The following is a 24,597-nucleotide window of genomic DNA, read 5'->3' as shown; positions in this document are numbered from 1 at the left end:
TGTTAATAGCGTTATGACGATCCAGATTCCAGACAATCCAAACAAACTTCTAGACTCTCATTTTAAAAACAATTTTACTGCATTCTGGGAGATTGGTTTTAGCTCCATTCACACATGCCAATTAAATACATATGGATTTGGTTTATGGACCATTATTTTGTTGTGTGATTAGGGGAAAATCCCTCGCTAATCGCGGTTTGAATATCTCAACATGATTGCACGACCTTGAAATGACTTGCATTTTATAGGTCAGCGAGTACCCCCCCAAACTTACAAAATACAAACAAAATATACAGCAACTTGGCTCATTTTCTTGTACTCTGCTATATCAAATTAGTAAATGCATCATTCTTACTTTCATTGAAACTTGAAACTGAACCCTAAGCCCCCACTTCTCCACACTCCCATATTGTACACGTCGAAGAAAGCTAATAAATCCAATAAAAGCAATGTAGAATAGCTTTTGGTCAGGAACTTGATAATAAAGTGTAAAATGTAATTTTGCATATATACATGTTCAAGTTCCCAATGGTAATGCCAGGTTGAGCAATGACCATAATTTTCCCAGGGCAAGTTCTTACACTGGAATTTGTGCCAAATCCAGCAGTAAGAGATTTATGTACAGTAAGCACAGGACATTCTAACAGTTACAAAGCCCGGTACGAATTGATAATAAACTTGAATAATTGAACAGGCCACAATATGCAGATTTAATTTATGATATATATGCCTTCACCAGATCTGTGTAATTGCAGACCAAACCTGTCCTTGGACAAGTAATCTTACCGTCATTTTTCCTGGCCATTTCTTCAAGAGCCTGCCAAAACATAAAATAAGTAAAGAATATTTCCAGACTAAGTAGCCAAGATCGTACAATACTAGTAAAATGCATGCGAACCTTAGAGCTGTAGACATAGCCATTGGGCAAGACTTGTGGTGGGTTCTCTGTGTCCATTAGTTCCTTAGTTATGTAGCAAACAAGCTTCGAGTGATGCTGCTTAGAATACGGTAATGGCTGGGCTAGTTTCCGGAAACCCTCCTGTGATAGTGGATCCTCCTTGGTGCAATCATCGTCGTAACAGTATCTGATTCAGGTCAAGGCTAAACAACATATCGGAATACAATTAGCAGCTATAATGCATGCACTCGCGTGCTAAAGGTGAATGAGAAGTGCCCAAATACCAATCAAGGGAGATACAGCGTAGGTTTGTCAACCACCGTTATGACCACCTGATGACTGGAAATTATAACTTACAACCCCTAAGTTAGCAAAAAAATGGGAGATAATACTAAATTTTCATAACGTAGCGGATAAATAACTACTGTTAACGGATACGGGGTTTTCAGAGCAGACAGGCCTGCTTGCAGATAAATATTCAGCAAAGGCTCAAGAGTCATGCCATATAACTTGCAAAATTCCTGTTTGAATTGGTCAACCAGGAAGTCCCATTGCTTCGGCTCAAATAACACCTGGAAAGCATAAGGAACCAAAGCAAAATTGAAATGACATACCAGAGATTAACCTGTAAAATACAGTTCCAAAGATGAAATCAAACCACTAAACCAAAAAATCTCACTAAAATGTATGGTTCAAAATATATATCTCCTAAGGAGATGGCAGAAATATTGAGTCAATTATTCTTGAAAACCTAGGCCTGTATATCAATTGTTACACAAGAACTCAAGTGACATCTTAGGATTCCTTATAGGTATGCTGAAGGCTGGATAACCAACAGAGACATAAAAATTAATGTGTGAGAAATGTATCCCAAAAGGTACTTACTACCATCACATAAGAGATGATGCAGACAGACATGTGCTAGCTTGTGGCTTGTGGTCAACAAAACATCTCTCCTACATGGTAAATTCAACTAAACATAGGTACCATATAGCACATTTCTATTCTAGTGAACAATTTAGTCCAGTTGATTCCCACAAAAGAATGGGGGAAAACAGAGAGACCATGGTCTCAAAACCTTTTTTTTTTTTTTTTTTTTTTTTTTTTTTTGGTTTATTGTTTACTTTATTTCCCTTAAATGTCTGTTTGCCTAGTCCAACAAAATTGCAGCACAGTTAACATCAGTTCAGATAAGTAGAAACTGACAATGCTGGCAACGCATTAAAGTAGTCACCTTGTATGTAGCACATTCAGTAGTACTCTTATAAGCTACTGTTACAAAGACCCGCTGCAATTCTTTCATGTGAGTAGTTCCCCATGGTGCAAGGTATTTCTGAGCATATGTGATAGCTCGCAAGTTATTTTCAGCTCGAACCAACTCTATAAACTCTTGAAGTCGCAGCTGAAACTCGAATTTGCTCTGCCATCAATAAAGCATTCAGCATTAGACATGCTAATACCAGTTTTTTTATGCAGTGCAGTGGTAACTGCAATTCAATTGGTATAACAGTCAACAGGAACATTTTCCTAGCTATCTAATTTGAGGTAAGAAGCATTTCAAGGTACCAACTCAAATAAATGAATTTCAAGAACATTGTATCAGAAATTGACATTACGAGATTAAGTATGCCATTGCATCTGGCTTAAATACACAGCATTCATCATTCAGAATGGGGAGACTCTTAGTTTGCTTGCACCAGAAACCCAATATTACAATTAACTATCCAATCGTTCCACATTTAACTTCACAAGCAGTTATCAGAAATTTAGCAGAATCAACATACATATGGAAATTGGAAGCAATGCAGTTACCACTATGGGGGATCTTTCACATCCATATAGCAGCAAAATGTTTAAGAATCTATGAAAGAAAGTCATTTTCCTATTACTTTCATCTCCTAGTATGTAGTCCAAGAGCCAGGACAAAGAAGATGAAACGATCACCATCTTAAGCTTATGTAGAGAATATTCCTATGCTGCTTTCTTTCAAAAACAAGCAACTTAACAGATACTTTTACAGATATTAGCAAACTCATCTAACCCACCAATTAATAGCAAGCTTCCGTCCCCTCCCATTCCTGCAAGTACATACCTTGGATTTCTTCAACCTTGACTTGTTCTCAGCACACCAGGCTAGGGCAGGACCTACCTCCTTATTCTGAAGAGCTTCTATAACCTTTTTTGCTTCTTGGAATACATCAATATCAACAAGATCCTAACACATAAGAAACTAATCAAGTTCCCAACATTTATAATCTGAAAATATGGGAAAATTCTGCAATCTGCACAAGCAATAAGAGAGAAGGCATTCTAACATGCCAGTGAACCTTGGCAGATCTTCTAAGGAGAGGAAGCCATTATCAAATCAATAAGCTGCTTTTCTTCCCTTGAATAAACTTTGTGAACTATAAAACCATTGGGCCAACCTATAATTTCACTCTTTTTCTTTCTTTCATAAAACATTCTTGGCCAAGCTATAATTTAGCTGAATACTTCCTTCACTGAATTCAATAAAATAATTTATGTCCATGGTTAGAAAAAGTGAAGATGAACCGCCCTCTTCAAATTCTAAAGTTGTGCACATTACTGGATGATAAACATGATGATAACAGAACCATTTGACTCCCACAAATATGATAACATTGTCACTCTTTCCAAGTTCTTTGATCCCAATACATTTAAACTACAATAATTCATGATATTCAAACCTTCAATGAATTCATAATTAATATTGACAGAGCAATATGTAATTTCACCTAATCTGGGACAGAAAATTATAACTACCTGAATATTTCTGCTTTCCGCCAGTTTTGCTGCAGTGTCATAATAAGACATCCGCAACATGTAGTCCACTAGGATCCGATTCAAGCGTGTGTTATTCCAATCAGACAAACTCTCCACATCTGCCGATTCTAAATGGTCAAGCCGAGCCCGGCACCTTTGCGCCTGCAAGTGCTCTGTCCTACTCCCTTCCTCCAACTAAACCACAAGAAGACATATCAATCAGTTGCCAAATTCAATTACTCAATTTTAAATATCAATTAATGAACAAACACAAATATCCAATCTGGATAAGCTAAACGTCGATTCAGATCGAGGAATTTCAATGGTTCAATACTCAAGCTCACTCATTGCCAAGCTAAGCAAGTTAGCATATTTCAAATTACCCTCTGTTTGGTTTCCGAGAAAAACCTGAGGATAGCAACAGAAAACTGGATTCTAAATTCTCGAATTCATCGAATTCCAATTGTTTCCGCCCTCCTACTCCCTCACCAACCAAACAGGGAAAAAAGAAAAGCTAAGCGAGGGTTTAGAAATGCAATACCTTTCGTTTGAGCCCTTGCAACCTAGAGACAAGAGAACTAAGATGATTAACGGCGTCGTCAGAAGACATGTCATCGCGGTCGGCGGCTTCGGAGACGCCGTTAATAACGGCGGACATCTCCCTCTCGACAACGCGGTGGTTCGCTCGGATCGTCTTCTTGTAGTGCTCGAAGGGGACTCTGAGGAACTGGTGCTCGAGCTTCAGGGACTCCGACAGGTGGCTCAGCTTCGATGACGGAACAGCCGCAGCGGTCGGGCCTGGGCTTGGGCCCGGTGACGTGGCGGAGCCGTTGGGAAGCGAATCCATCTCCATCGAGAAAGTAGAAGAAGCAGAAGAGATAGAAGGATTGATTGGAGATTTGAGTGTGAGAGTGGAGAAATTACAGAGAGAGGAAAGAGTGCGGACAAAGGCAGATGGGGGAAGAGAACAGAAAGTTGATTGCAGTGAAACTAGAAGTGGGAGACATAAAACGACCGCGTTGCGATTTCGTGGGCTTTTATATAACGGTCTCAACTTCTTTTCTTTTTTCATGAGGAAATACTTCATTAATATAGGCCCAATTAAGCAAGGATACGCCTAGCCCAAAAAGCAAAACCCAAAAAATATAAAAATGTGTATATGCATATAACTATTCGCATAAACATCAAGTCTATGAGTAAATGTTTTTCACCACTTAAACGACAACAAGCTCATTTTACAACATTTCACTCTCTATCTATCTGTGCAATGCATCCACCTGGTTAAAGATCATTAGAAAAACATGTTCTAATATGAAAAGGCTAAAATGACCTATAATGATGTGCATCATGACCCATAATAAAGGAAGGTACACGCTGATGAGCTTTCGGATGGATAATCTTTGAATCTCAGTTTTATGTATTGAGTTCCTACGGCCTTTTTACTTTATCTTTCTTTTCTTTTCTTTTTTTGTTTTTGTTTTTAAAAAAAAAAAGAGAAAATTTTGTTAATGGCAGGCTTTGATTTGGGTTTCCACTTTAGTCTAAGAATGGCTTGAGTTTGAAGTTATACATTCAATTCATGGAAAGAAAAAAAAACAATCAATATATTACTCCCACTCTTTAAAAAGAGGCCTTAGCATTCAATACAATAATAGTGTTTGGTATCACCATGCAATATATATTTATACAGACAATCTTGAGGGACAAGAGTTGCCAACTTTTGCCTGCTGTGTGACTATTTGAAAAAGTTTAAAACTAAAATGATATTTGTCCTCCTGCAGCATTATCATTCATCTTATTTCAAGAAAAAAACTATCAATTATGCTCACAAAATTTAAACGATTAATACAAAACAAAATGACATCACTTTAGTATAAATTTTGCTCGAAATATTACCTTATCAGACAATCTAACGTGTTATATTACGGTATAACATAATTTTGACCATACAAGCAGTCTTCAACTAATAAAATTATTTTGTGGAAACTTTTGTGAATGCCTTAACGGGTCACTAGCCAAGCTTAAGCAAGGATCACCTACTTGACAACGTGGCAAAGCATAATTGCACAGATTTTCGATCTCACTTGTACCTGATTTCACCTGATTTGCGCACTATCAGACACCGCTCCTCGCCCGCTTTTTCCGCAGACGACAAAATTTTAAAAGTTTCGCTTTCGGACTAATTTGCCCTCCAAGCTTATAACCAAAAAATCATTCTATTGGTTGAAGGGCATTTACAAATCATTTGACGCACTCTCCCTCTCCCTCTCTTTTATTTGTTCACTCAAGATCATTGAGAGCGCCCAATTTTGTCTGCCACAGTCGCAGAACCAAAACTCGCCGTTTGGAGCTTAACGGTCGAAACGCCGGCCTCTAACGCCGTTTTGAGTAAGACTCTCTCTCTCTCTCTCTCTCTCTCTCTCTCTCTCTCCTCTGGCTCTTTTAAAAATCCGTTTCCCATAGAGTTCGGGTTCCTGAGTTGGAAGCCATTTTATTTTATTTTGAATTTTGAATTTTCCTGAGCCAATGCGTATCCTAAAACGGAGCAGCATGTTTTAGCAAGTAAGTAACTCCAAAGATATTCAGAATTAAATTCTCTAGATTTTTCACGTTTTGAATTTCCGTTTTTGAGTCGTTTGTTGGATTGGATTATTTGCTCCGCTGCTGGCTTCTCTCTGTGGACTGAATTTTTTTGACCTTTTGGGAAGAAAAAGTGGAGTAAGGAATTTCTGAGTCTTTCTTATTTTTTCCTTTTATTTTCTTTTTGCTGTTTTGTTGCAGAGAAAGTTGGGGAAATTGAGAGGGAATTTCATTTTGTGAGAGTTCATTTTCTCTGCTGTTCAATTTTTTAGTAAAAGAAAAGTTGTCGAGACATGGCTGATGCTTTTCTTTATTTCTTGGTCATGAAATCACGGGAAGTGTGTGAGTAATCCGTCTGTTTGTATCATTATTTTCTTTCATTTTCTTAGTCGCCAAACAAGAATTAAGTTGCTTGTTTAGAGAAAATTCTCGAACTGAAGAATTAATCGTATAGATTGGAGTTAGTTATTTGGTAATTGTATCGTTTCTTCTATCAGATTTTAGCTTTAGGTTGCAGAAATTGTATGCAGCCGCATATAGTGTTACTTTTCTTTCCTTCATTTTCTCAGTAACCAAACGGAATCGTATGGAGTCTATTGTTTCTTTTTTTTATTGGACATCTGGATCTGGTTTCTTTGGGATATAGGATCATGACGAAATGCGTCGATTTTTGTGGAATTGCGAAAAGTATTTGATGATTTGATACTTTTGGCGTCAGATGGTATAAAGAAATCTTCAGTTGTTTTTAATTATAGGCTTGAAATTACCTCCCGGTGTGAGAAGTTTAGGGTTTAAGGGTAATGAAAGTGACGAGACTATTGTGGTCTTTTCACGCCAGCTTGGCTGAGCTAATAAGCCCAGAGTGGAATTGAATCAGACCTGCTGACACATATGCTGTGGTCATGTATTTCGTGATTTTCAACGGCAGAGGAACGTTACTGAAATCTATATTGCACCTTCTGCTCACGTGACCTCCTCTTTTAAAATGCTATTATATGTTTATCTATATTTAATTCTTCTTGTGTTCCATTTTTTATTATATGCACGGAGCTAGTTGCTGGAAATAATGGTAGGAGTAGGGATGTTGATGCACAAGACTAAGATTCTACATAGAGAAATTCTTAGATTAAAGCTTTCCTCATTATTTATCTACCTTTCATCTTTCTTTTGGCTGCAGGCTGTGGTTTAGCAATTTCATCTGTTGGTGTATTGTTACTTCAAACTGCGTAGTTGCTTCTTAAGAATCTTGTCTAGGAGAAGAAGGGTATGCATGGCTTCAATAAATACTGAATTCTAATGCATTTGTTCTCTCTCTCTCTCTCTCTCTCTCTCTCTCTCTCTCTCTCTCTCTATATATATATATATATATATATATATATATTTAAACGATTAGGACTTGCCCCTGAGTTTTGGCTTCTTAGAAAATGTAGGATGCACCTTCGCCCCCTAAACATAGTTCTTTTCAAGGAGTCATTATTTGGGTCACTGATTTTTCTTGGTTTTAGCATCTGGGATTCTAATTTCTAACATTCTTTTTGTACTTTTATTATTATTGGAAAAACAGTAAATGCAAGTATTAGTAATCATCAACTATGGTTTCTCCATATAAATTTTCCGGTGTTAGATACTAATGATTTTAACTTTGGGATTCTGACATATTCTTTTTTTAAATGCTTGTGCAAATAAAATAACTAATATCTATCACTTTCTATGCCTTAATCCAGGTGCTTTCTTGTACTTAATTCAGCCAATGTTATTGCTTTCCAGTTCATATTTCTGTCGTTATTATTATGCCCATGGCTGCTTGATTTCTTAGTTTCTTTTCTTCTATGAGGTGGACACTGCTGAACTGATAATCTTTGCAATGATTCATTTGCTTTTCTCCTATCCCTACTCCCCAACAGTATTAATGGTAATCATATGTTTTTTTGTTCCTAAATTATTTCAGGTTCAGAGAGACCCCATCTGGTACAGAGATTTAATGTGCTGCAGTTAGCATTTTCTGCTGAAGATTCAAACATGAAGAAGCTCTTCTTTTTCAGATCTTCTGCTTCTAGCAATGGAAACAACAATGTTTCTCCATCAACTGATAAGCAGATATACTGGGAGAACCCATCAGAAGATGGCAATCAAGTTGGTGACATGGCCGAGAATAGTTTCCGAAGCCCTAAGGGATTTTTTTCTAAATCTCGAAAGCAAGTAACTGATATACAGAACTCTAGTAAAAGTCCAGGTCTTAGAAGGAGCCGGTCATTATCATCAGCAGCCTTTCTTGGAAATGAGCCAGCACAAAACAATTTTTCTTCTTCAAGATATCAAAGTAGATCTCCATGCAGTCCTGCAAGTAGCGTTCCTCATCAACAATGTGGCCAATCATCTTGGTGAGGCTTTTGCATCAACTTATGTCTTGTTGACTAAGCGCAAGTACAATATTTTGGAGTCTTGTTTAATTAAAAAAATTGTTCTCGAGGCTAATTTTGTTGGGCTTGTGATGCATACCAGTTGCAGGACTCTTACTCCGGAGAGGCATGAGGCTAAACCTTTTGAAGTTCCAGCTGTTCAAAATACACATGGACTAGAGAGGCCATGTTCTGCTGGCTCCTCTAGAATTCACCGTGATTCGTCTGGGAGCTCCTCCACTTGCTCTAGTAATATCTCATCCAAAGTTTTGGACCGTTACATTGATGGAGAGCAGGAGGAAAGGGGCAGACAGAAAAACAATTCTTCCTCTAGAAACTTATGTGGGAATGGAAATGGTGGTGGATTCCGTCCTCCGCGAGCTCAGTTTACAGCACCCAATTCACCCAGGGCTCATTCATTTAGAGAGGCTAAAAGTTCTCGTTTTCGTTTGTCATCCAGAGACTGGGCAGAAAATGGATTTGGGCATGAATCTCCCCGGAGACTTGCAAAGAATGTTGTTGAGAGGCTCTCACAGTCTCATGGTATTCAACCAACACATGAAAAGGAGTTTGACCATGATATGCCAGTCACCATCGAGGATATATATGGTAGATCAGATCTGGTTGCCCAGAAAAATTATCATGGGGATGACTACTCAAGCTTGCAGAAACTTATCTATGGAGAAAATTGCGACGGTTTAAACACCGATGAGACTCAAGAAGACATGGATGTGGAATTGGAAAGAAGATTGAAGGAAGCTGAGGAGAATGTCATGCTTCTTTCAGAAGAACTTGAACAGGAAAGCTTTCTTAGAGATGGTGGGTACAATGTTCAGCAAACAGTTAGAAACCTTACTGATCAGAGGATAAACTTGGCACTTGAGGTTTCAAACCTCCTACAGTTGCGCATTGCTGAGAGGGCTTCTGCCAAGAAAGAACTCAGACTGGCAAAGGGAGAACTGGAGTCACGAACCAAAAAACTAGAGAAGGAGAAGAATGAGTTGCAGTCAGCATTGGAGAGGGAACTAGACAGAAGGTCAACTGACTGGTCACTTAAGCTTGAGAAATATCAGTTGGAAGAGCAGAGGCTTCGTGAGCGGGTTAGAGAGCTTGCAGAGCAAAATGTCTCACTTCAAAGAGAAGTTTCTTCCTTTAATGCGAGAGAAACTGAGAGTAGAAGTGTGATAACAAATTCAGAGCAACAGCTTAAGGGCCTCACAACAAGGCTGGGGGAAACGAGAGAGGAGAATCAAGATTTAAAAAATAATCTCTCAGACTTACAGGAGAAGTATAGAGCAGCGGAGGAAAATCGTGTTTGCATCCATAAAAGTTTTGAAGAGAAGGATAAGGAGTGCAAGGATTTGCGGAAGTCTATTACAAGATTATTAAGAACCTGCAAAGAACAAGAGAAGACAATTGATGGCTTGCGTGAAGGTTTTGGTGAGGAATTTAGGAAGAACCAATCATTGGAGAGGGTTGATAAGCATATTTCTAAATTGCAGATGGAGCAGATAAGATTGACAGGAGTAGAGCTGGCCTTGAGAAGGGAGTTGGAATCTCATAGGCTTGAAGTTGATTCTCTTAGGCATGAGAATATACACTTGTTAGACCGGTTGAGAGGCAGTGGGAAAGAAAATGGTGCTTTGACCTTTAAGCTAGATAAGGAGATGTGGACACGGATCTGCTGCTTGCAAAATCAAGGGCTATCGATCCTAAACGAGAGCTCCCAGTTATGTTCAAATTTACTGGAATTTGCCAAAGGGAAAGCAGGCCAACTTCCAGAATCTAAGAATGGTTTAGATGGGCAGTTTTTTGTTGAATCTGAAATGAAAGTTCAGGGCTTAAAGCGTGGAACTGAAAGTTTAGCAAGAAGTTTGCACACCATGTCTGCTTTGCTGCATGAAAAATCCAGTCTGGCCTCTTCAAAATATCCATCTAAGTGCATTAATGCTGATGGGTGTCCAAATGATCAAAATCCAGAGGTTAGTCATGTTCTGTGGTTATTCTTAGAGAAAGGACACTAAATATGAATTTTTTTGTTATTATTTTTGAATGAGTTCTTTGTTTGTATTCTACACACACACAGTTATTGATGCTTGGTTTTATCACTCTTACTTATCTAGGACGATATGAGATATGAGCTTAAAGCAGAAATTTTACTAACAAGCCTACTAAGAGAAAAGTTGTATTCTAAAGAGCTGGAAGTTGAGCAGTTGCAAGCCGAACTTGCAGCAGCTGTAAGAGGAAATGATATTCTCCGATGTGAAGTTCAAAATGCAATGGACAACCTTTCCTGTGTCACCCACAAGTTGAAGGACCTTGAACTGCAGGTAACCCTAAATATCACGTACGATATAAATTTTAATATTAGAGATCATAATATGTATGAATCTGGTGCTTTGTTTGTTTATATGACGTATATGATTATGTGCTTTAAGAGATACAAATAACAATTTTCATATATTTACTTCACATGATGTTTTAACCCAATGAGTTACTAGTTGAGGGCTTTACAAGGACAAATGAAGACATAAAAGACTGTTATGAGAAAATACATGATCACAATTGCATGGAATATGCTGTATAATGTTGCATATGTGCATTATCTATGTGGTCTGTTTCCACTACAGTCGCAGTTTTTTTCCATTATATTGATGTCAATTTTCTTTTGGGTTTTCGATTGATTTATGTATATTTCTTGAAGTTGCATAATAATGCCTCTAATTTATGTTACTTGAGGATTAGCCACACATTTCAGAATTTGATTCTTTTTTTCAGGCCCCAATAACAGTTTTAACGACAATGAAGAAATTTATTTATTAAGTTATACCAGTTGTGCCTAGTATTTGCCTTCTATAGGTGAATTATTATTTTATTTTTTTTCCTTCTTCTTTTTCCATAATAATGCAGATGCTTAAGAAGGATGAGAACATAAGCCAGCTTCAAAGTGACCTCCAGGCATCTACGAAAGAATTAACAGTTACGAGGGGGATACTGCCAAAAATTTCAGAGGAGAGAGATATGATGTGGGAGGAGGTGAAGAAATACAACGAGAAGAACATGTTACTGAACTCAGAGATTAATATGTTAAAGAAGAAGATTGAAACCCTCGATGAAGACATACTTCTAAAGGAAGGTCAGATCACAATCCTCAAAGATACCATAGGGAACAAGCCTTTTGACCTTCTATCCAGTCCCGATTCTATGCGAGGTTTTTTGCTTCAATAACTGTCAAAGAGCAGGCCTTTCTCATAGGGTGAATACATTGTTCATAGTCCTATACTCCCCAAGTTCTAATAGGTTTTTTTTTTCCTTCCCCATTTGTATACTTTTCCCGCCTTTTCCTTTTATCTTGATAGAGCAAGAAGTGAGAAACATATCATGATTTGACTGTAATCTACCAGTCCTTATTCATAGTTGGTTTGCCTTTGTTGGCATGATCAAGATATTCTCTCTCTTGACAAGGAGGTTAATGAATCTGTTGGTTTTCACTCCAGAGATTTCCTGGATCTATTTTTCTTATTTCTGGTTTCTGGTATGATTGAAGTTGCTGAGATTCAGAAAATTCATTTAACAGTTTAGCTAAAAAAAAGCAGCAAAAGACCCGAAAATAGAGACTAAACAAGAACAAATAAGTAAATCCATCAAAACTAACAATAATTAAACCCATACCAAACATTTTCTGGAACAAATGTCCTAAAATAGAACACATAAGAAACTGGCACTACACGGCTGCCATCTTGTTGATGAAGCACCTTCACCCGGCCAGGTCGCCAGTCGTCTGAGCCGACCTTCTTCAGGTACAGAGAGCACACCCACTGGCTCATGCATGGTCCACTGGCCTCAAACATGTCTTTGGCACATCGTCCAAACCCACCATAACCCCTACGTCTCAAACCACCCTTTGGAGCATACAATAGCTTAGGGTTGTTCAGATGCTTCACTATGATCAAGTTACCCTCAGAGTCCCCGAATCTGACACTGACGTGGTCCGTGGTTCCGGCAGATTGTGCACATGTTGTCTCAATCTCAATGGAGTAGGTGCAGTTTGTTTTGGATCCTTGGAAGCCATAGTTGTTAGGTTGCATTGCATTGATAGGCATAGAAATGATGAAGAAAATTGCAAAGACAGTTAAAATGCTCATTCTCTTCATTAGAAACTTTAGCAGGGTTTCTTGGTTGTGATTTGTTTTTGGGTGAGAGGTAGTGAGTGAAAGTTTGGAACTTGTATATAATACAAGAGATTTCTAATTTGGGTTAGATTCTGTGAAGATATAAAGAAAGGTTGCACAGGAAAATAAAAGAAAGGCATGCAAATGGATTTGCTTTGAGAAAGAAGAGATTCCCATTTCCCCACTACTTTCAGTCTCAATCGACAATGGATAGTGCATCTTTTAACCTCTGACCAATCCAATGGCAAATTTTTGGAACTTGAACAGGAATTTCCTGCTGACTATGTAGTTATCCTAGCACGTGTGGACACATTGGTATCGATTTTTCTATGTCATGTCATGTGATTTGGTTCAGCTTTATGAACAATAATTAAAGAAACGATCCTAATTAAGATTGGGACAACAATATCTTTAATCTTCAAACAGGCTTGATACGTCTACTAAGATTGATCTTTGAATAAGAAATCTATGAGAAAAAATTGAGTTAGGAGGCCAAACCAGCCCTTCATCTTTTTGTATACAAGCTATATTCAACTTTAATCTAATCTAAACTACGATGAGATGAATTCGAACTCGGGTGCAAAGTGAGGAGCACATCCTCTCTAGCCAACTCGGCTAAAACCCGTATCTTCAAACCAGGCCTCCATCTTAAGGTTTCTTTTTTCGGGTTTTAAATTTAATGTTTTGATCTGTACTCCAAGAGGCAAAATAGAAAAATGTGTTCTTTAAAAGAACCAATTACTTGATCCTTCATATCCATTTGCAGAGGATATAGTTTGATGAACATATTCTCTCTAAAAATGTATTCTTTTTCTCTTAAAGTAAGACCTGTCTAATACAACAATCCATATGCTGAAGTAGAAGAATGTATAGTTCGATCCTACATTGATATTGATGTTTGTTTATTGGTGAAAGGAAAAGGCCATAGCTGACACTTCGGTAGCATCCTAAATATTCAATTTGCTACGTTATTCTTTATCTGCAGGTGCAACAGAAGTTCAAAATGGCTCTAAGATATCATTTTGAGTAAAAGGGTACACAGGGCAAACCATCTCGCAAATCATAGAGATGCAGATTTCCAGAACTCAACAGGCTTCCGGTGCTGAAATAGCAAACAAAATAAAATGAATTAGTTTACTACAACACAATTCGATCAAGAAAACAAATATACGTCATTTTTCAAACTAGACAAAGAACATACCTTGGCAATTGGCATCTTTTCTCTCACTGAATCGATCAAGGAGAGATCAATATCAGCTATAGCAATCCCTGTTGACAGTCGATCTAAGACAGAGAGAATGAAATGTTAAAATTATGTTGCAGCATTGGCTAGTACAAGTAGCACCAGGCTAAGAACTGGTTCCAAACAATAAAGCAGCAGATTTGACATTATAGTTTCTTATTTTTCATTTTCGACGCTTAGGAAAGGTAACACACTCTAGTATTTCAAAGAATGGCTACAGTGAAGTTCAACCTATAGTGAGGTATTTCAGAGTTGAAAATATCCTCAACCAAAAAACCTTTCTAGTAAAGTCATACGTCTGATCCATTCTGGATCTTGTAAAACATGAGTTGACACAGAGGACCAAGTCTCTTATCTGTTCTTCCACATTATCAAGGAACAAATTAACAACACTCAAAACACCTTCAATTATCAATTTTTATAGCTTGTTAATAGTTGCCATGGTTTAACAAGGGAAACTCAAAAGCAAAATTCGAAGAAAAATTGAACTTCATTATAGGAGTCTTTGAGAGATTAACAAAGAAATTGATGGTTTATAGGTCAAAATTTCCTTTTATTAACTAAACTTGAAGCCATGATCTACAGCCACTGAAAGCTATCTCAAGAAGCTTAGAATGTACAAGAAAATTAAGTCCTCACCAGGCAGTCTGCCAACAACTGTTCCCCATGGATCAATAATTAAAGTTTCGCCGTGGCTTTCTCTTTTATCATTATGTTGTCCAGCTTGTGCTGCAGCTATGACCTAACAATGCATAAATAACATAATCATCCCCAAAATGTAGCACCAAAGAACAGTACCATATCCAAGATGACATTGTCAGTGAATTTGTTCCCTAGAAACAAATATGAAAAGGTTATGTTAATGAAGAAGCAAATGGAATCCATACGTAGCATTGAGTTTCAATTGCACGAGCACGAAGAAGAATCTCCCAGTGCGCCAGCCCAGTTACTTTTGTGAAGGCTGCAGGGACCAACAGAACCTGCAGATTGTAATGCAAGAAGCCAATATGAGATGATAAATAACCCCCATTGCACTTCAATGCTAAGAAAAATCTACGTGTACCTGTGCCTCATGTTGGAACCTGAGCTGCTGGTAAAGCTCTGGGAATCTCAGGTCATAGCAAACTGTCAAACCCAAGCGTCCAACCGGGCTATCTGCTGCAACAACATTCTTCCCTGAAAATACAGACAAACAGCAATAGTACAAAAAATGTTAATGGTTAAAAGAGGACATTCAAACGCCAGGATTAAAACAATGTAAATGAAACCGTCCCAATACTTATATATAATCCGAACATTACATATGTGGGAAGCAAATTACCTGGTTCTGTGAAGCTGCCTTCGTTGTATGCCCTTCCACCAGGAATATCCACATCAAACCTTCAACAACAAAACAACTTTAACAACTTTGTTTGCTATAAGCAAATAGGTTGCAACATGACCACAGTTTTCACAAAAAGTTCAGCTACCAAATAGTGCAAAGCAGTGAACTTAAAAAAAGGCTCACATACAAGTGAATCTTTCTGTATGTGCTTCTGATGTTCCCAGCATCATCAACCACAACATGGGTGTTAAACAAATGTTCATCATCAGACCCCTTTTCTTGGAACCCTCCAAGAGACAACCAAATCCCAGATTCTCTGCAATTAATTCTTCAATGGTTCACTTCAATTACCCACAAAAATCAAATGTCTGATATAAAGTTTCTTTCTTTTTTCAAAATTACTAAGTATATACCTTGCTAGAGAGCAGTACTGTTGCAAAATTGGACCGTCCAAAGGTTGTGCTATTTTGAGACTATCCCCATCTTTGGCACCAATAAAAGAGAAGCTTTCTGGAAAGCATATCAATTTTGCTCCAGCGGCAGCTGCTTCCTTCGCTTATCATAAAATGATATTATCATTAATTAATCAAACTTTGAAAAACAAAAAATTAATTAACAAATTGATTTTTTTTTATTTTTTAAAAGGTGTAAAGTTGGGTACTTTGACGAGGCGAGAGCAGGTGGCGAAGTTGGCGGCGAGGTCATTGATAGAGGTCATCTGAGCGGCGGCGACTCGGAGTGAGTTGGCGGCCATGTTTGACTCGCCGGCGATGATGACGCGTGCGGACTGGCAACGAATCGGAGGGGCGTGTCGTAGGAGTGGACTGATACGAGAGTTAGGTAAGGACAGACAAAACGGCATCGTTGGGTAGCATTGAACGGTCCGCGGGAAATGTTAACGGCCAGTTGTTTTCCCTTTTTTGGCATATAGTCCTTAAGACTTTGCTGTATTTTAAGGATTTAAATATTTAAAGAGCTTTTTCTGTCTAATTCAAATGGTTTTTTTTTTTTTTTTAAGGGAATAACAAAATTTTAAATTTCAATTGGGATAACCTTCAATTCCCACCTGAATGCTAAATTAACAATATCATATATGACAATAACAAGTATCAAAATCTTCTTTATAAATTTTAATCCAAGGATTGTAATATTGTATTCAACAAAATGCAGATTAATGGATATTAAGTTTTTTTTTTTTTTTTTGGTCACTATTAGAAAAAGAAGGAGGTATTCTCACACATACATGAATTATAAGGAATCGAACCATAGACTGCTAACTTACATGCCAACAGCTCTACCAAGCTAAGACTCGTTGGCCTAATGAATATGCAGACGACTGTAATGAACAAATATGATAAATTTAAGATGTAGAAAGATAATTCAAAGCATTTGTTTAAAAATTAGAAATTATACAAGCATGTCATCTTCTCATAAATAAATTTTCTTCTGATGAAAACAAAAAAGAGAAGACCTATCAACAACAAACTCATTCAAACACATCAAACTTATGTCCCAATAAAAAGTTGAAGCTTCGATTTTCACCAAGTGGTAGATAAAGTACCATGTACTTGGAAGGATGTGTTTCTCTTTGCAAGTGACAGCCGAATCCATAGTTTAATCAATGAGTGCATGATGCATCTGTATATAAACGATGTGTCTAATGTTAAGACAAAACAAAACATTGAATTAATCATGATGCATGCACCTAGTTATCTATTAATAACATTTATAGTTGATACGACTAATGTTCATAATTACTCTTTAGTCTAGTAAAATTTGTCTTCATTTGATTAGAGTAAATTTCAAGTTCATACCATATAGATTACGAAAAGTGAGTACGATACCTATGATTAATCTTCATTTTCTACAAGAAAAAGGATCTATATGATCTGTGAACATATAAACGTCTTTTATAAACATCAAAAAGATTATGTGCCAAAACTTAAAAAAAGGAGAACTCAAAGTTCGATTTTCACCGAGTAGAAAAGTACCATTGTACTTTGGAAAGAATAAAGCAAAGTGTGTTCATTTGCAAGTGACAACTGAATGCATAAGCAAAACCATAAAATATAGCTAGAAGGTCAATTAGCAAGATATTATGATTGGCCAATAGATAGTGTAGCAAGTTGTCAACTTTATTCCCAAAAAATTCCAAAACATAATATTATTGGCAAAGTGGGAAAATTCTTTAATGATTCTGAAGAAGAACTTATTAGAGTTTACTATATTAAGGAGAAGGGAAGATGAGCAAAAGTTGCCTGAAATGGTGGTTTGTTGCAGGTCAAAGTCAAAACCCCAGCCCATAAATTAGAATACCTAAACTGAAAATCCAACCCAAAAGGCCTCAGCAGCTCTCTCCCTTATGATGGTTTTTCAAACCGAGGGCGAGGGGTTTGTTGTATTGTATGCATAATCTCTTTCCCTAGAAGAAAGAAAATAAAAAAACATTAAGGAAAAGGAAAGAGAACCAATTACTGCTTCCAATCTATCTCTCTCTCTCTCTCTCTCTCTCTCTCTCTCTACTCTTTCGATCTACCCTTTCCACGTTTCTGACAACCTTTTTTTTTCTGTCAGAACATTCCAAATCTGTTTCATTGGTTCTCAGTCTAATCCATATAAAAATGGTTATTTTCAGCAACAGATGAATTATCATAGACAGAGGGCTAAAAGAATCCCTCCGACATATTGAATACAAGGTATGGAGATTTTGTTCATTTCATGCTTAAAGAAAAGAACTTGTTTTTGTTCTATATTATGCTTCAATGTTAATCATTGCAATGGAATTATTTGGTATGCAATTTTTTTACAAACCCATATGTCTGTATAGACATTGGATTTATGGTTTTGATATTTGTCTCACTTTTGAAGTTGATAAATTTTCTGGAAATACCGCTTAGTTTGTACGATGATCTATTCATCGATAAAGTTTGCATTTTTGTTTTTCTAGAAAACTCTTGCTGTTTCTGGGCATGCCCATTTTGTTATGTCTTTTTCAATTAAAACCTATTGAGTTTAAGGTTGCTTGCAATTTGATTGTCGTCCCAAACTCATGTTGTCTGGTTTTGCGCACCTTTCAATCTGTTTTTTATTTTGGGTGTACTTTTGACTTTGGTTGTGTTTGCAGTTTAATCTTTATCTCCAATTTATATGCAGGTTATTACATACCCATCAAATCGTTCAAATCGTTAGATGTTTTACACCCCTGCAGATTAATGTCCCCATTCATCAATGAGTATTTGATTTGTGGAGTCTGTTACTTGGATTTTGTAATTGTAGGGAAGCTAGAGGAAACACCAAGATTAGATCTTGTTCACAAACATATACTCGATGAATAATTTAATTGCTGGATCATTTGGTTGAGAATATGTAAGGGATGGTATCAACTACGCTAATGAAGCTTGTGGCACCGTGTTGGAAACCTTCTGTTGAGGGTGAAAATTCTAATAATAGAGGCGGGGACGTGAGTGGTCGGCTTGATGGTTTGTTGTGGCACAAAGATTCAGGACACCATGTTAACGGGGATTTCTCAATGGCGGTAATTCAAGCAAACAATTTGTTGGAAGACCATAGCCAACTTGAATCAGGGCCACTGAGCTCGCTCGAATCAGGTCCTCATGGAACATTTGTTGGAATTTATGATGGACATGGAGGTCCAGAAGCATCCCGGTTTTTAAATGAGCACTTGTTCAACAATTTTAAGAGTGCGTTGTTCCCTTGACTTGCACCATTAATATTTTTTATTATACCAAATCTCCTAAATTCATCTTATTATACCTGTTCAGAATTTTTAGTAATTGCAATGCACTAAACTAATGCTGCTATTGCTATATACTTTGGTGATGGGAGAATGCCGCATTCTAATGCATTTTGGTTAGTTTTTGGCTAATGCCTGGATGTTTCCGCAGTAGCTCATAAGGAAGTAGTAGTAAAATAAAAAACTGGGAAAGTAGTATTTTCTTGTGTCTTGCAAGATAAAAGAGTAGTATGAGCCATCCCTGCAGTTATCAATTTTTGTGGAAACTATTAAACTTCCTTATTTTATGTAGATGATGCTCCCAATATTTAGATAGCTAATGCATATATTTACTGACTTGACAGCTATTCATGGTGCAGAATTCACATCAGAGAATCAGGGTATGTCCGCTGATGTTATCACCAAAGCATTTTTGGCAACTGAAGAGGAATTCCTCTCTCTAGTAAAGAAGCAGTGGATAATTAAGCCACTGCTTGCTTCTGTTGGTTCATGTTGTTTGGTAGGCGTAGTATGTAGTGGGCTGCTATACATAGCAAATGCGGGAGATTCTCGGGTGGTTTTAGGAAGACTGGAAAAGACCGTTAAACAGGTAAAAGCTGTTCAGTTATCAATCGAACACAATGCAAGTATAGAATCTGTGAGAGAGGAACTGCGCTCGTTGCATCCCGATGATCCACAGATTGTGGTACTAAAGCACAAGGTGTGGCGCGTGAAGGGTTTGATACAGGTAATTCTTTTTCTTATCTGTTCTTAAATCTCTTTTAATCTCTTATGAGTCATTTTCTGTTACCCTAAGCATAGTGATCTTTTTCCTTTTGACTCGTGTGTGACTCCACCAATTCTGTGCTACATGATTTTTTTAGTATACATACAGTTAATTTCCTTTAGTTTTCTCAATATTTCGATGATGGACATATATTGTATTTCTCGACTAGAGTGGTGCCATTATTGGAATGGATTTGGAATTGGACAAGTGGGGTTCATATGTGTTTGACTTTTAGTTCTAAACCTGAGTTGAGAAGCATTAATTTAGAGATATGTGTTTGTCTTGCAGGTTTCAAGGTCCATTGGCGATGCCTACCTGAAGCGGCAAGAATTTAACAAAGAACCTCTATTGGCAAAGTTTAGACTATCAGAACCCTTCCACAAGCCGATCCTTAAAGCTGAGCCAACAATATTAGTCCAAAAACTCTACCCTGAAGATCAGTTTCTCGTATTTGCATCAGATGGCCTATGGGAGCAGTTAAGCAGTCAAGAGGCAGTTGACATTGTCCAGAACTATCCGCGTAATGTATGGTTCCTATGTTAAGTTTTAAATTTCTTTTGAATTTACTTGAGTATGTTATATGATTGGATGTGTTTCTAAATCACGTCAGGAAAGATCCTTTACTCTTGCTATCGGAATAATAGGTTTTACAATTCATATATTATTAAGAAAAACTGGCACGTTCTAGAAATTTTCAACTATAAAACTTCAACCTTCAAAATCATTAATCTAAATGTAGATTGGTTTTGTTTTGTATGTATTATATTGTAAGATTAGTTGGAAATCATCTTTTATTCTAGCTGCTGCTGGACCTGCTATAATATTTCCCATGTTTTTGCAGGGTATTGCAAGGAAACTTGTCAAAGCTGCGCTTCACGAAGCAGCCAAGAAGAGAGAAATGAGATACTCCGACTTAAAAAAGATCGACCGAGGGGTGAGGAGACATTTTCATGATGATATCACAGTGGTAGTGCTGTTCCTAGATTCGCATCTGGTCAGTCGTAGCCACTGGCATGGGCCTCTGCTTTCAGTTAAGGGAAGTGGCGGTGTCCCTGCCAGCACCTAGATTGGGAGGTTCAGAACTTCAGATGATCTATCACTCAAACCCCTGGTTTCTTCGTTTGTACTAAGAAACAAAAAGCTTTTGTTTTCTTTACAAAGAGGAGAGTTAAAGGCAGAATTTTGGGTCTTTTTTTACATCTTTTCTTTTTTCTCCTTCTTCTGATGTATAGCTGTGCTTCATGAATTTTTTTATTTGTTTTTTTTTAACATAATACCACAAGAAATTTCAGTATAGATGGAAAGTCAATGACTAGAAAACAGACTTAACCCGCCATTGGGGCATGACATATTTTTCAAAAGAGCTACCACTTAATACGAATTAATTAGGCTGCTTGCCTTGAGAATACAAGACTGGAAGCATTTTATTTCTCAACGAAGAACATTGTGCTCCCTTCTAATAAATTCTTTATTTTAATAAAAATATAAGCAAATGTAAATTACAAATGAAAAATAAAAGGAGATTTTCATGGGGTTCGAACATGAGATGAGATCACTATCTGCAAGTCAAAGCCCTACGCTGAGTTAGATCTCACTTCGTATAAATACAAAGCCAACAGTTAAGATACACAGGGACTGAGATGCATCTTACTAAAAATAAGGTATAAATACACAACCAGCTAAACCTTTTCTGATTGGTATCTAAGAATCCAAAGTCCGAACCACCTTCTTTTTCAGTCTTTTGTTTCTGCTTTGAAAAATTCTGTGAAATATGTCAACATAAATAAATACATAACCAGCAGCCGAACCAACCCAAACCGCAATGGCTATTTTGAACGTGAGTTTGAGAGGCACTGCTGCTTCTACTTCATCATCCTCTCTGCCCTCTTGGCCACACCTGTCAAATTCAGTCCCTTTCTCTCTCTCTAAGAAACCAGTGATAGCCAAATTTCCAAACACCACCATACTATCTCCTCCTAAGCTTCGACTTCAAGCTTCTTTTGGAAAGAAAACCAGAGCTTCACTCTCTGCAACTATGGCAACTGGGTATGTTACTTGTCTCCTGTTTGGTTGCCCCGAAAATGCGAAAAATCTAAAGTTTATTCCTTTTTCCGTCTCTAAGAACCCAACCAATAACTAGAGCTGTAAAAGTGTTCATATTTTACTTCATAAATAAGCTGAGAATTTGTTTTTGTTTTTGGTTTTGTTCTTATGGGGAAGTGGGCAAGAGGTTCTGCCACCAGCTCTCACTTCTACCTCAGACCCACCTCCGCTCTTCGATGGGAAAACAAGGTTGGTATAGATTGCTGGATTTTCACTGCTTCATTGCATTTAGTTTTTTGTTAGACTTTTGTAGTTCGCAAGTTCTTGTAATTCCAAAATTCTGTTTGTTTCAATGCCCGTTGCAACATATTTTACATTATTTGGGTTTGTAATTTTGTTAATGTCAATCTAACTATTGGGAATGTTGGGTTTGTTGTATTGTTGAAGGTTGTATATATCTTACCATTGCCCATATGCACAGCGTGCGTGGATTTCCCGGAACTGTAAGGTTGTTTCTAAAGGCACTTCACAGTGTGGTTTCACTTGATTTGGTCTCTTTTTCTCATTTTCAATGGTTGCACAAAAAATTCGGAGAAGAAAAGAATTGTGAATCTTCTTCCAAAAAAAAAAATGAATAGAACTCTTTACATTAAGCCTGAGAGTGAGAGTAGACGGCTAACTGCAAGGCCTAGTATGAGGTTATGGACGACCTTTTTCTGAGGTACCAATGTTTGCTCTAGTTGTAGACGAGTCTTTATTGTTGTCTTGTTTGTGGACAAATCTTACTATGTTGGCTATGATGGTGCTTAAGCTATCCTTGTTTTCTCCACAAGATCTTCCCTTTAATCCTTGATGTTTGCTGGGAACAGGGACTGGAGGAAAATATACAATTGGTTCCTATCGATCTGCAAGACAGGCCTGCTTGGTACAAGGAGAAAGTCTACCCACCTAACAAGGTCAGCTTTTGCAATTAGATTATGTGTTATTGCTTCCTAGATTACACAAACATAAGATTTTTCCCCATGCTTTTGTTATGCAATTGAAAGCACAGTTCCTCAGCATAAAATAGAGTCATAAGAAATTGCAATGAAGGTTTCATATCATGGAACATTTGAATAACCCCTCGCATTGGAGCTTAAGAATCCTCACTGTTTTGTTATTGAAACTTATTTGGATGTCAAAAGTAGTCAATAAATATATTTTTGGGCCATCATACTATGAGTTGCACATTGTATTGAAAAAAGTAGAAAGACAAAACAGAGCTAATTGCACTTGATTAACTGTTGCATTTTCTGCCCAAGGTGTGTCTGATATGAAATTTGAACATAGGTGCCGTCACTGGAACACAATAACGAAGTCAAAGGAGAGAGTCTTGATTTGATTAGATATATTGACAGTCACTTTGAAGGGCCTTCACTGTTCCCTGATGTAAGATTTCAGGAATGCATTGTTACTACATGTTGACTTCTCTAGGATATACAAAAGCTCATACTCTGTAAATATAGGATCCTGCAAAGAGAGAATTTGCAGAAGAGTTGCTGTCCTACACAGACTCCTTCAATAAATCTGTGTTTGCTTCATTTAAAGAGGACGGAACCAAGGCAGCTGGTGAGATGACTACTTGCTTCTTTTGATGTTAATAAAGTTGAGGAGCTAATGTAACCATAATCGTATGTTGAAGCAGGTGCTGCATTTGACTATCTTGAAACTGCTCTTTCCAAATTTGAAGATGGACCTTTCTTTCTTGGCACTTTCAGTCTGGTAATATGGTAGCTATATCTGCTTTCTTTCAATTAGTATTTTAGTTCTCATTTTTGCTTTACCAGTCAGTTTTTTCCATACTTTTTTGCTAAATTCGTTTGAAGTTTTCTCCATCATTGGAAAAGTTTTAAGTTTTGTCCTTAATTTTCAGGTGGATATAGCTTATGCTCCATTCCTTGAAAGATTTCAGCCTTTCTCACTGGAAGTGAAGAAGTATGACATCACTGCAGGCAGGCCTAAACTGGCAGCATGGTTTGAGGTACGGTATGAATTTAGTGGCTTCACATTTTGACATGCTTTTGAACTTCCTCAAGAAGCGATTCCAAGTTTTAAAACATGAATGTATGTATTGTTATATCAATTATGAACATATTACTCATGTGAATCTATATCAATTGTGTAGGAGATGAACAAAAATTTAGCTTACAAAAAAACCCGGCGTGATCCCAAAGAGCTCGTTGAAAGCTACAAGAGACGCTTTTTGGTACATTTTCTTGTTACAGCATGTTAGGGAGTCAATTCCCAAAGTTGTTGCCAATGATGAGAATTGAAGAAGATGGCTTGTGCTAATTTCTTAATTCATTGGTTTTTCAGGCACAAAAATGAAATCAGCATAACAAAGTTAGGAGTCGCTGCAATTTCAATTTCTCCAGCTTCTTCAGTGAACCAAATCATGTAATTATTGAATGGAATCTTAACTTAGCTGAATTGGTATTTTCAGCTTTTATTTTAGATAAATAATTTGAACAAAACAGAACATCCTTTGAATATAGGCAGAGGACATCACATGCTACCAAGTAATCAGGGCCTTGGTTTACTTGACTTTCTGATTGTTTTACAAGAGAAATAACCTTTGCTTTGATTCTTATCAAT

General features: G+C 37.3%; 6 protein-coding genes across 14 annotated transcripts; 3 read left to right on the top strand and 3 right to left on the bottom strand.

The window, feature by feature from the left end:
* Window positions 1–443: 443 nt before the first annotated feature.
* On the bottom strand, window positions 444–4,661 carry LOC117618814 (protein MAEA homolog). The gene is made up of 7 exons (XM_034348548.1): window positions 4,224–4,661; window positions 3,683–3,877; window positions 2,991–3,113; window positions 2,133–2,318; window positions 1,337–1,470; window positions 899–1,085; window positions 444–817 (listed from the first exon to the last, which is right to left on the bottom strand). Exons 1-7 carry the CDS (start codon window positions 4,533–4,535, stop codon window positions 716–718), a joined length of 1,239 nt encoding a protein of 412 aa, XP_034204439.1. The 5' UTR covers window positions 4,536–4,661; the 3' UTR covers window positions 444–715.
* A 1,299-nt stretch (window positions 4,662–5,960) lies between these two features.
* LOC117617746 (golgin subfamily B member 1) lies at window positions 5,961–12,183 on the top strand. Of its 5 annotated transcripts, none has more exons than XM_034347264.1 (6): window positions 5,972–6,070; window positions 7,440–7,526; window positions 8,211–8,643; window positions 8,765–10,643; window positions 10,785–10,991; window positions 11,572–12,183. In XM_034347264.1, the coding sequence occupies exons 3-6, from the start codon at window positions 8,282–8,284 to the stop codon at window positions 11,887–11,889; spliced, it is 2,766 nt and encodes a 921-aa protein (XP_034203155.1). In that variant the 5' UTR covers window positions 5,972–6,070; window positions 7,440–7,526; window positions 8,211–8,281; the 3' UTR covers window positions 11,890–12,183. The 5 variants fall into 5 exon arrangements, with proteins under 5 accessions (XP_034203157.1, XP_034203155.1, XP_034203154.1 ...); XM_034347263.1 differs by lacking the exon at window positions 5,972–6,070 and adding an exon at window positions 6,147–6,244; XM_034347265.1 differs by lacking the exon at window positions 5,972–6,070 and adding an exon at window positions 6,171–6,400.
* LOC117617748 (embryo-specific protein ATS3A-like) lies at window positions 11,963–13,196 on the bottom strand. Its single transcript, XM_034347270.1, has 2 exons — window positions 12,334–13,196; window positions 11,963–12,211 (listed from the first exon to the last, which is right to left on the bottom strand). The coding sequence occupies exons 1-2, from the start codon at window positions 12,813–12,815 to the stop codon at window positions 12,181–12,183; spliced, it is 513 nt and encodes a 170-aa protein (XP_034203161.1). The 5' UTR covers window positions 12,816–13,196; the 3' UTR covers window positions 11,963–12,180.
* Window positions 13,197–13,542: 346 nt separating this feature from the next.
* On the bottom strand, window positions 13,543–16,344 carry LOC117617747 (deaminated glutathione amidase, chloroplastic/cytosolic). 2 transcript variants are annotated; one of them, XM_034347269.1, is made up of 9 exons: window positions 16,062–16,344; window positions 15,814–15,950; window positions 15,588–15,716; window positions 15,398–15,456; window positions 15,140–15,252; window positions 14,964–15,056; window positions 14,716–14,818; window positions 14,035–14,117; window positions 13,543–13,935 (listed from the first exon to the last, which is right to left on the bottom strand). In XM_034347269.1, the coding sequence occupies exons 1-9, from the start codon at window positions 16,260–16,262 to the stop codon at window positions 13,894–13,896; spliced, it is 960 nt and encodes a 319-aa protein (XP_034203160.1). In that variant the 5' UTR covers window positions 16,263–16,344; the 3' UTR covers window positions 13,543–13,893. The 2 variants fall into 2 exon arrangements, with proteins under 2 accessions (XP_034203160.1, XP_034203159.1); XM_034347268.1 differs by having other exon boundaries at window positions 15,588–15,728; window positions 16,062–16,322.
* Window positions 16,345–17,709: 1,365 nt separating this feature from the next.
* Window positions 17,710–21,216, top strand: LOC117617039 (probable protein phosphatase 2C 38). Of its 4 annotated transcripts, none has more exons than XM_034346282.1 (5): window positions 17,710–18,096; window positions 18,677–19,101; window positions 19,514–19,881; window positions 20,209–20,445; window positions 20,762–21,216. In XM_034346282.1, the coding sequence occupies exons 2-5, from the start codon at window positions 18,774–18,776 to the stop codon at window positions 20,984–20,986; spliced, it is 1,158 nt and encodes a 385-aa protein (XP_034202173.1). In that variant the 5' UTR covers window positions 17,710–18,096; window positions 18,677–18,773; the 3' UTR covers window positions 20,987–21,216. The 4 variants fall into 4 exon arrangements, with proteins under 4 accessions (XP_034202173.1, XP_034202171.1, XP_034202172.1 ...); XM_034346280.1 differs by having other exon boundaries at window positions 19,499–19,881; XM_034346281.1 differs by having other exon boundaries at window positions 18,554–19,101.
* Window positions 21,217–21,556: 340 nt separating this feature from the next.
* LOC117617041 (protein IN2-1 homolog B-like) lies at window positions 21,557–24,596 on the top strand. The gene is made up of 10 exons (XM_034346284.1): window positions 21,557–21,966; window positions 22,141–22,212; window positions 22,411–22,471; window positions 22,833–22,919; window positions 23,293–23,391; window positions 23,469–23,571; window positions 23,648–23,724; window positions 23,876–23,983; window positions 24,128–24,208; window positions 24,319–24,596. Exons 1-10 carry the CDS (start codon window positions 21,743–21,745, stop codon window positions 24,328–24,330), a joined length of 924 nt encoding a protein of 307 aa, XP_034202175.1. The 5' UTR covers window positions 21,557–21,742; the 3' UTR covers window positions 24,331–24,596.
* The last annotated feature ends 1 nt before the right edge of the window (window position 24,597 follows it).

The sequence above is a fragment of the Prunus dulcis genome, chromosome 2 (assembly GCF_902201215.1).
Source record: "Prunus dulcis chromosome 2, ALMONDv2, whole genome shotgun sequence".
In the NCBI taxonomy this organism is placed as follows: domain Eukaryota; kingdom Viridiplantae; phylum Streptophyta; class Magnoliopsida; order Rosales; family Rosaceae; genus Prunus; species Prunus dulcis.
Note: the sequence above shows the minus strand (reverse complement) of the source record. Positions and strands in the feature narration are given on the sequence as shown.

What these genes read in the sequence shown, in the direction of transcription:
- LOC117618814 (XM_034348548.1), bottom strand. Translation starts at nt 4,535, where the DNA reads ATGGAGATGGATTCGCTTCCCAACGGCTCCGCCACGTCACCGGGCCCA. An exon ending in TGCAAGGGCTCAAACGAAAG is followed by an intron (nt 3,878 to 4,223) that starts GTATTGCATTTC and finishes CTTGTGGTTTAG; the next exon opens with TTGGAGGAAGGGAGTAGGAC. An exon ending in CGGAAAGCAGAAATATTCAG is followed by an intron (nt 3,114 to 3,682) that starts GTAGTTATAATT and finishes CTTATGTGTTAG; the next exon opens with GATCTTGTTGATATTGATGT.
- LOC117617746 (XM_034347266.1), top strand. Translation starts at nt 8,282, where the DNA reads ATGAAGAAGCTCTTCTTTTTCAGATCTTCTGCTTCTAGCAATGGAAAC. An exon ending in CAATGTGGCCAATCATCTTG is followed by an intron (nt 8,644 to 8,764) that starts GTGAGGCTTTTG and finishes GATGCATACCAG; the next exon opens with TTGCAGGACTCTTACTCCGG. An exon ending in TGAAGGACCTTGAACTGCAG is followed by an intron (nt 10,992 to 11,571) that starts GTAACCCTAAAT and finishes ATAATAATGCAG; the next exon opens with ATGCTTAAGAAGGATGAGAA.
- LOC117617748 (XM_034347270.1), bottom strand. Translation starts at nt 12,815, where the DNA reads ATGAAGAGAATGAGCATTTTAACTGTCTTTGCAATTTTCTTCATCATT. An exon ending in TTTGTTCCAGAAAATGTTTG is followed by an intron (nt 12,212 to 12,333) that starts GTATGGGTTTAA and finishes TCTGAATCTCAG; the next exon opens with CAACTTCAATCATACCAGAA.
- LOC117617747 (XM_034347268.1), bottom strand. Translation starts at nt 16,262, where the DNA reads ATGCCGTTTTGTCTGTCCTTACCTAACTCTCGTATCAGTCCACTCCTA. An exon ending in CAATTGAAACTCAATGCTAC is followed by an intron (nt 14,819 to 14,963) that starts GTATGGATTCCA and finishes ATGCATTGTTAG; the next exon opens with GTCATAGCTGCAGCACAAGC. An exon ending in AGTTGTTGGCAGACTGCCTG is followed by an intron (nt 14,118 to 14,715) that starts GTGAGGACTTAA and finishes TCTCTGTCTTAG; the next exon opens with ATCGACTGTCAACAGGGATT.
- LOC117617039 (XM_034346280.1), top strand. Translation starts at nt 18,774, where the DNA reads ATGGTATCAACTACGCTAATGAAGCTTGTGGCACCGTGTTGGAAACCT. An exon ending in CTTGTTCAACAATTTTAAGA is followed by an intron (nt 19,102 to 19,498) that starts GTGCGTTGTTCC and finishes CTGACTTGACAG; the next exon opens with CTATTCATGGTGCAGAATTC. An exon ending in TCCAGAACTATCCGCGTAAT is followed by an intron (nt 20,446 to 20,761) that starts GTATGGTTCCTA and finishes ATGTTTTTGCAG; the next exon opens with GGTATTGCAAGGAAACTTGT.
- LOC117617041 (XM_034346284.1), top strand. Translation starts at nt 21,743, where the DNA reads ATGGCTATTTTGAACGTGAGTTTGAGAGGCACTGCTGCTTCTACTTCA. An exon ending in TCTGCAACTATGGCAACTGG is followed by an intron (nt 21,967 to 22,140) that starts GTATGTTACTTG and finishes CTTATGGGGAAG; the next exon opens with TGGGCAAGAGGTTCTGCCAC. An exon ending in GGATTTCCCGGAACTGTAAG is followed by an intron (nt 22,472 to 22,832) that starts GTTGTTTCTAAA and finishes TGCTGGGAACAG; the next exon opens with GGACTGGAGGAAAATATACA.